The sequence below is a fragment of the Amblyomma americanum genome, chromosome 4, assembly GCF_052857255.1.
Source record: "Amblyomma americanum isolate KBUSLIRL-KWMA chromosome 4, ASM5285725v1, whole genome shotgun sequence".
Lineage (NCBI taxonomy): Eukaryota > Metazoa > Arthropoda > Arachnida > Ixodida > Ixodidae > Amblyomma > Amblyomma americanum.
Genome location: NC_135500.1, coordinates 189,072,092 through 189,081,328, shown reverse-complemented (window position 1 = coordinate 189,081,328; position 9,237 = coordinate 189,072,092). Strand labels below are relative to the sequence as shown.

At 42.4% G+C, this 9,237-nt stretch overlaps 2 protein-coding genes across 2 annotated transcripts in view; both read left to right on the top strand.

Annotated features, from left to right (window-relative positions):
• Nucleotides 1-9,237, top strand: part of LOC144128863 (E3 ubiquitin ligase Rnf121) — a 283,986-nt gene that overhangs the window by 214,182 nt on the left and 60,567 nt on the right. The gene's annotated exons all lie outside the window — the stretch shown is intronic.
• The window catches only part of syd (JNK-interacting protein syd), a 47,335-nt gene that overhangs the window by 32,543 nt on the left and 5,555 nt on the right, over nucleotides 1-9,237 (top strand). The window contains 8 exon segments of the mRNA XM_077662627.1: nucleotides 370-625; nucleotides 1,542-1,622; nucleotides 1,732-1,799; nucleotides 4,072-4,220; nucleotides 4,582-4,753; nucleotides 7,184-7,297; nucleotides 8,024-8,076; nucleotides 8,078-8,228. Of these exon segments, the coding sequence (XP_077518753.1) occupies nucleotides 370-625; nucleotides 1,542-1,622; nucleotides 1,732-1,799; nucleotides 4,072-4,220; nucleotides 4,582-4,753; nucleotides 7,184-7,297; nucleotides 8,024-8,076; nucleotides 8,078-8,228 (1,044 nt within the window).

Genomic DNA, 9,237 nt, shown 5'->3' with positions numbered 1-9,237 from the left:
TAACAAAATTAGTAGACATCTGAGAGCTAATGGTGTTATCCGCAACTTAGGTGTTGCAGAAGAGAGCTCAAACCATCTAGACTGAGCTGGATAGTCTATTGGATATGCAGCATCCTTGTAGACAGAAACAAATTAGGTGACTGGATATTTTGTTGAATCTTTCTGTGGCATCGTGTAAATTATACCTTTACAACTGCTGGGCTACAGCCTTACACTGCTGTCTGCTTAGTGTCCAGTTAAGCCAAGCAAAATGTGGTAATCTCATTCATTAGTAGTTTTTGTGTTACATCTTGGTTAGTACAGTGGAATGATGTTAATCTGAACTCAAGTTAATGGAGGTGATTCGACGTTGACACATCTGCTGCCCAGCTCTGGAAGAATTAGAAGGAGCCACCAAGGCAGCCAGTTCCGGCCAAGATTCAGCATCGACAGGAAGCGGTGGCCAGGGCAGCAAAGAGCGTGCAGGTGGCCGGCGGCCCTGGGTGCTGCTGAAAGAAGGTGCCCCACCTGACATTGTTAAAGACGGCATCTCGGAGCTGCCCACTGACAATCACCTGGCGTATGACCAGCTGGAGAAAATGTCCAGTGTGCTGCCCACAATGTGGCTGGGATCCCAGAACGGAATGTGAGCATTTCAAAGTGGCCATTTCTGTTGCGGTGATTTTGCATGCGTGGCTTCTTCTCTTTGGCTTTGCCAAATCTAATCGTTGTTGTCATGGCTATCCCTGATGTCCGGGCACTATATTGTATATCTGTCGGTGCGAGAAACGGTTTTGTGAGCTAGGCAGAAAATGCTTTGTTTGGAACAGGTGTCTTGGTGCAGAGTTCAAGGCCCCAGCAATGTCTATGTTGCATATAAGCTAGAGGCCTCTTTTATGTGCAGTGTTATGTAACTGTTTCGTGTAAAGCCACCTAAGCCCTCCAGTGTTGAATCTTTTTGCTATGTCTGCATAACAGCAGGAATTTCTATTCTTTCTGGCCTCAGGGAATGCCATGCAACTTACATCACCACTTGTGATCTCATAGCTAGGCTTCTTTTAGAACTCTTGCAGATACATATTGCTGTGGCCCAACTGTCTTATGTGTCATAATTCTTATTCAAGCCTGCTGCTTAGAATGTTCTTTTTCACAACTTTCTTTCTTTCTGTATTGATTTTGTTTTGTCAGTTACACAGACTGCAAATTGGGGGAGAGCAAGCTAAAGGCTTCTTACAACACCTGACAAAGGCTTGCTCTCCCCATGGAAATAAATATAAAGTAGCCCTGCCCCTCCACTGCCCTGTCCATTGCCCTAGCACTGTTCCTTCAGTTGCCATGGAGAAGAACATATTTATGCTTTTTGCTGTGTAGTTCATAGTAGTTTGTTTATATTTCATTATATAAGTTTTTTTAGTTCAGTGTGCAACCTTTGAAAAAGGGATCACTAGAAGTATTTCCGTCTACTTGGCTGTTAACCACTGCTAATAACCTTCATTTTGAGGACTAGTTATAAAGTTGAGTTTAATTGGTGCATATCTTCTTGTTTATTTTTCTTTTTTCAGCATCTATGTGCACTCTTCTGTGGCACAGTGGAGGGTGTGCATCGACTCTGTGAAGCTTTGTGACTCTGTGCTGAGCATTGTGTGAGTAAAAAGGCCCACCCCATCATTGCGGATTACAGTGAATCATATAACTTTTTTCTCAGCCTTCCTCAGTTACAAAGTTAACATGCCCGCAAATCTTCCTTTTCAGCCACGTCAAGGGTCGGGTGTTTGCAGCCTTGGCTGATGGCACTGTTGCGATCTTCCACCGAAAGCAAGGTGTGGTGCATTTGTATATAATATAGCAACTGGAAATCCTACTTTTTTTAGGCTTAGAGAAGAAGCAGTTGCACATCAGATGGAAAAGTATACGTACTACAAGAGCTGTGAAAAACTAATTTCCTTGAAGCCGAGGAGCATTTTTGAATTGACCATTTTCATAGCTATTGAGTCTTTGGCTATGCATTCTACTGTGTGGCCACTGCTGTGCTAGATTACAAGTTACCTAACACCTAATGCTACGAGGAAAATATAATTTTCTTTTTTTAATGTCTCCTGTGTCTATAGGCTGGAGTTTTTGGTTGAAACCAAAATAAAGCCAATAAAAGCACGTCGAAATCATTCTTACAAATTTATTTTTAACTGAAAAGGCCAGTATCCTTCAGACGTACGTCACAGGTTGCTGGCTGTGAAGTAGGGGTCACAGGCGTTCACAAGGGAGAATAACAAATGCAGTAGTCAGGAACGCACTGATACAGGGGGATTGTTGGATTAAGGGGAGACTCTAGTCTTAAAGTGAAAATTTTTATTATTATAGATGTTGCAATTAAATTACATGTTTTTATGTATTTCTTACTCTTGTTTGCAAAAATTTAATTAGTTTCACTATATATCATCTCGTTCCTGTATTATAGGAAAACAGCTGAAGTCCTAATTAGTAATTTTTTTACTGGTAGTTAACCTAAATTTCTCTCAATATTTCTTTAGTTCCAGTTGAAATGAGCGATAGCCAAATACCTGCCATGCCAAGCTATGCTACTATATTGTTATTGAGGTACATCTTCATATGAAAATGTTCAACTCTGTCAGATCACCATAACTATGAAATATAATTAGGTGACGCTATTGTTCGCAAAGTTTGATATGTTTGACTCAGCCATAAAAAGATGGCATAGCTCCATAGTTTAGTTCTTTCTGAATTTAAAGCGGTATAAGATTAATTGAAATTGCACCATAGATACATAATGACAACTTCTGTAAGGCTAGTCATGTTGGCAAAGAACATTGCATTTGAAGTGTGCGCACCAGCCATTCGGAGACCCTTGTAGAGGTCTCAGAAAATGGTGGAATGTGGACATTCCGAGAAGATTTCACTATAGTGAGCAATACCAGGATGTACGGAAGAGCGCCAGCTTTTGAGCAAGACCAAGATGGTGGCCATCAAGATGGTGAGGCAACAAGCGATGGAATACGTATCGCTCCTTCTGCTTTACTTGACCTCAGTAGATGCCTCTTCTTTGTCCCTTCAACAAGCCACCATCAACTCTAAACCTTGCACAAGTGTCGTGAAAAAATGTCGTGTTCTTCCGTGATGGTTCAGTGGCACTTAAATCACTGCTGTCATCAAGTGGGCCATGTGGCCCGAATTTGTTTTTTCCCATTTCCAGTTTGAAATTTCATTTTTATGAAGCGTTAGCTGCTTGCGCAGTTCCTTCCATGAGTGAAGGAGCAACAAAGGCACTTGTATTTATCACATGCAAATGACGTTATTCCAACATGAAGGCAACTAGAAATAAAATTGGTTCCACTTGCATAAGCGAGACAAGCATACATGTGTATTGCTTGCCTGTACATTGGTTTTGCCTTTCTTTTATCATTTTGGTTCTCTCTCAGTGCAGTTTTTAGAATCACTTCGAGAAACATTTTTTTCTTACCAAATCACTCAACTTCCACAGTTACTTTTTTTTTACACCGAAAGCATATCGTGTTGCAACAGCTGCTCTAAACATGACCATTTTGTGCGTTAATTACTAGCATGTAAACTGCTCTTGTTAACAAACAAGCCAGGCTAAACTATACGTGGCTTTTGAGCGCACAGGCTTGCCACATTTACCACCGAAAAACTCCGGTAATTCGTCTACGGGAAATTATATTAGGTGAAAAAAAAAAAAAGTGCACCAAATTTTCAAAAAATAGAAACTGTAAACTCTAACCGTACCTATGTTTTATTAATTTCCGCAGCTGACTGTACCTGTGACATGCTGTGTGCTAGCAATGTGCCTTGTAAATACTGCTTAGCATAATGTAGCGTAATGCAGCACACTGCAGCAGTATTTTCTGATTGCATAATAGCTGAATAATAAAGAGCCCAGTTTCCGGTACCACTTTCTGCCCGTTTTGAGCTTCGCTTTTACACCTCTGCAGAGCTCTTGTATATAACTAATCTAATTTTGAAACCTGAGGGCTCCTTCTTTGTAGTTGGTTTTTTCTTTTTTGGGGGGATGCCCCATGCACACCGTTATGCAGTGCTTGCTAAAATCATCTTCAACAGATGGCCAGTGGGACCTGAGGAACTATCATCTGCTCGACCTTGGGAAACCGCATCATTCTATCCGGTGTATGACGGTCGCCCACACAAAAGTCTGGTGTGGCTACAGGAACAGGATACATGTTGTCCATCCCAAGACCCTCACAGTGGAGGTCAGTTCAGAGTTGTGCGCTTCACATTAGCGTATGAAAAGGAGGAGATGTGAAGTGGTGGTTTGAAAGCAGAACATGCTAGCAATGTGTTGTGTTGTAACCTACAAAACATGATAGCAATGTGTTATGTTGTAAAGTATGCATTGCTCACATTTGATCAGCTTGTGCATTTTTCCATTCTGCCATCTTCTTGGGTGTTCCAAGTGACCACACTTTTCTTACCTAACTCAATTCTGTTTTATTTGTTGCTCCTGTTTTGTGTAGAGAATTTTTTGTCTCAGCTTTCTTTCCTTCTTCTGTTTCTTATGTACATCTAAGGGATATTGGGACCCGAATATAACTTTTATTGTGTGGTGTGCAGCATTCCTTTGATGCCCATCCACGGAAGGAGAGCCAGATTCGACAGATGGCCTGGGTTGGTGATGGAGTATGGGTAACGATACGGCTAGACAGTACACTGCGGCTATACAACGTCCACACGTACCAGCACCTTCAGGATATTGACATCGAGCCTTACGTTTCCAAGATGCTGGGTATGTAGCCTTCTTTGCTGTTGGGCTTTCGCTACCCATTCTTCCTGCTACACTGTTTGTTTCTTTTACTGACCAGATTAATTTTTGATTCTGCATCGTTCGTGCAGAAAAGCACTAGCACAGCCTTTTTTCTCTTACTTTTGTCTACTATGTGCATAAGTTGCATGCTTGTTTATGTTTTTCTTAAGTTAAAAGCACAACCAAACAGGACAAGCAGCAGAACTAACTTTTTCTGTTTGGGGATTTTTATTGGTGTTTTCACGTGGGAAAAAGAATCTAATCCTAGTTTACTTATCGGTGCATTCTGTTCTGTTCATGTTTAGAACTTGGGTCCCAAGTTTGTGTGTGAAAACTGGCCATTTTTCACAATGTTTGCTGTGGCCCTCCCGCATATGATGGAAAAATAAACTTTAGCTCATTAGAAAGAGAAATTTATTTTCTTCTCAACGGTGTGCCTTGTTAAAACCAATTAGTTTAGGTACGACGGCAGTGAACAAATAACTTAGTGCATAAAACGGTACTTTTGTTCGACTTGCCTGCTTGCACGAATTTTTTTTTTGAAAAACTACTGCACCAAAAGAAGGCTGCATCTGCAGTGTGTAGATAAAATGTTCATCTCGGTAAATGCCGAGCAGTATTCAGTTCTAGTGGATAGCTTAGAACTGGCTTAATAGAAGCTTAATAGCTTCTGGTCTGATTTACAAAATGCAAGAATATTTAGCACATCTGTGGATCATGCATATTTTGTTAAGTGTACAAATTTTACTTGAGCTGACCTTAGTAGTTCTTTAGTTTTGTTGTTCAAAGTTAACCATTGCCATGAAAATGCAATCCATGGAGGTTAGGGTACTGAGTGCCCAGGTTTGGCTGAGTGCGCACAGTCCGCGCTTACATGTGTGCACCACACAGCATCATGGGCGCCACATGCTTTCATTTCACTCTGCACATCCTGGGCGCTTCGGAAGGAGCAGGCGACATCCTCACCGCTGTGCGATGCCTGCTTGTAGACATGGCTGTATGCACTCTCTGGCTGTGTTGTTTTGGTTTGTCTCTGTTGTGGGCCCGAAATTTCTTGTACTGCAGCGGAGATGAAAATCGCATTTTTGAAAGTATGAAAACTGAAATGGGACATTACTAATCATGAGCTAAAAACTTCCTACAAGTAATTCATGCACCGAAGTGTAATAGTTTAAAAAGTTAATATTAGACCCAGCCCGCTAGTTAACATATCCTGGCCGTATTCTGATGTACACCACAACTGGCAATACTTATCAAAGAAAATGCTCTTTTAAAGAGGCTCTGAAAGGGGCTGTCAATAAACTTGCGGTGTGCCTTGGATGTTAAAGGACGCCGCTTCACGAATATCCTCCAGCAAATATTTTTTTAATGTGTTTGTTAGCAGCTGAGTTTGTAATCAGAATTCGAATTTCAGCATTTTTTGTGCCTTTCCCTCTTCTCTCATCACTTCTTGCACTCCGAAAGGTCAACGCTCCTCTGTTGGCCCCACCCACTCAGCCCACTGCCAGCTGCTGACACGCGCAGGAATTTCTGGAGGGGGGGGGGGGGGGGGGGGGGGGGGGGGGGGGGGGGGGGGGGGAGGGAGGGGGGGGGGGGGGGGAGCTTCCTGGCCCACGAGAGCGACACAGCTGTCTGGCCGCGGCCATGGCAGCTGCATGACATCTGAAAGAATATAACTAATAGCCATCTCTCAACCTAGGCAGGAGTGTGAAATGTAGGAGGGTGCAAGTATAAAAAAGTTGCCGGAAAGGGCTCGCCAACTTTTGCGCATGATTTTGAGTTTTCTGCTGCGTGTAGAAGTGTATTATTTGGCTCAGGTGTTTATGACAACGCAATGTAGTGATTGCGCAAGTTTATGTACTCTTCTCGGAGGTTTTTCGTGGCCCCTTTAACTCAAAAAGCCTATTTAAAAAAATTATTAACAGTCTAAGGTGAAACACTTTGTATATTGAGCTTCATGGCTAAATTTGCTTTGCCTTCATGAAATTTGCTTGCCTTGAAAAGTGTGTAGTGCTGCCTTTAGCATTTTATGCTTAAATGCTTACATGGCAGTATGCTGTCAGCATAAGTTGAAACAGAAAATCACTTTATATGCTATCTCTGTAGTTTGTATCATAATAGGTGAGCAACCATTTGCATACTGTCCATGAGACAGGATTTATCCCTGTCGCAAATAACACCAGCAGTCCGCATCAACTCATGTACAAATGGAAAGAGTGTGTGTTTTCTGGTTTCTGTGAAATCTTGAAATTGCCATTTAAATTGGCATTGCATTTCCCTGTCTATTTCATTGTGCAAATGGCAATTCGTTGGAGAACTCTCACTTTAAACGTGGCAAATATTATAAAATATGTAGAGTGCAGACATGCTTGGTTACACACATTCTTTTACTCTGTGCCGCTTTCTGTTCAGGTACGGGTAAGCTTGGCTTCTCATTTGTGCGCATCACGGCTTTGCTGATTTCCTGCAACCGACTTTGGATGGGCACTGGCAACGGCGTCATCATCTCCGTTCCCCTGTCTGAAAGTAAGCCACAGATTCCTGCATCGCTTTAAGGGACTGCCACTAGTGGGGACATGCTTGTGTTTCACGAAACCTGGAATTCTTGAAATGGTGGGAATAGAGGCAAGCTGGTGCCAGAAGAGAAATTGTTGCTCGGATCTTTGGTGCATATCTACTTTAGAAGGGTTTATCATTGCAAGAAGCTCAAGGACAGTGCTTGTGCTCTGTGTTATTTCGTGTGTACATGTTTCTTTTTGCACTGAGGTTGTTTTTTATTTTGTTTCTTTGCATGTAGAACATTAGATACACTTTCTACAGCCTGCTTGAGAGCTCATTTAGCAGTGGCGGTTTGTAGCATCTTTCAGTGGTGGTGGTCGTGAGATACAAACTCTGACACGTCCCATCTGCAAATTGGAGTTATTCACACTAGACGAGAAGAAAAAGTTGTTTGAAAGTGTGGAAATGCTGTCAGTCATGAATTGGGTGGACTTTCTGTTCAGACTCTTTTGAACCCTGTTCCAGCTGCTAACTGTTGAAGTTTTTTTTTATTTAAGCTTTAACTGCCTTGACTTCATTGCCAAGGAGTCAGCTTGGCTAACAAGGCTACCTCAGGGTGATGATAATCACTTCAGACTGAAAAAGCTAAGTAGGGGAACTGCTTAAACTTTTCAGGCCCAAAGCGCTTGAACTCTGTTGCCTTTACTGATGCACTTTTTTTACTTATCTCTGCCTTTGCTTTCCGTGTCGCAGCAGGGAACAAACAGGGGACGACGTCGGCGACGACCACGCCATCAGCGAGCGGAAGTGCGGATGCCTGGCGCCGTTGTTCGGGTGTACAGCGACAGCCGGGAGAACATCACAACGGGCAGCTTTGTGCCCTACTGTTCCATGGCCCAGGCACAGCTCTCTTTCCATGGGCACAGGGATGCGGTCAAGTTTTTTGTGGCCGTTCCTGGTGAGTGAACTGCTGTAATACAAGAGCTGCTTTGCACCGTCCAGAGAGGTGGCAAAGTGGGCCAAATGTAGTGCCGTCTCGGGGGCTGCCTGCCACTTAACGTAGGATTGGTGTTTTTGTTGAGAGTAATGGCAGCTTTTGTCATCATAGCTCTTGCAGGGAAGCAGTAGTGGACAGAAGTTATCAGTCTTGTTGCAGTGATGTCATGTTTACTTGAATAACGAATGCACCTGTTATTTTGTTTGTCAAAATGTAAATTCTTCCTAATGTTCCTTCCTGCGAAATGAATGTACCCCTCAAATTCTAGTCTATTTTTTTAGGAAAGAAAGTGTGTTAATTATGTGAGCAAATACAGCACACAAAGATGCAGCAGTGGTGGCGGGCAACTTTAAAAAGAAATTGGCTAGTAAGTTATGCACATTTCAAATGCCATTGCTGCTGCTTTTCTGTTGCTGTTGCACTCTTGTGCCAGCAGTGCAAGGCTGGAATTGACTGGTGGTGTCTTTTTTGTGAACTGTGCATCAAAGGTGCTTCCATAGGTGACACTGTGCAACTTAAACAATAGCAGACACGCGATGGAGGAAAAGAACTAGAAAGCTTTCTACAGGCTACACAAGCAGCTACAGGGAAAAAGAAGTTGACACGAACATAAAAAAAAGGTTAGCGAAATTGATCGCTGCTAAGTGGAGACAAAAAATAGAAACAAAAGGACTATTGCATGACTATATAGCTGGAAAGAGCGAAATCCAGATGAAACGCAACGCAATGTGTGATAATTTCAAGAGGCAGTGCCTTTGTATTTGAGGCTAGATCAGGTTACCTTAGAAACATGCAGTTAGTATGAATAGGGAGATGATGTTTGCGTAGCATGCGAGAGCAGCATAGAAAACATTCAGTGTGTTCTTGTAGACTGTAAAGCTATACAGTCGAACCAAATATATCGAATTCGACGGGGATCGGAAAATAGTTCGATATAGCGAAAATTCGATATACAGATATAGGCCAAAAA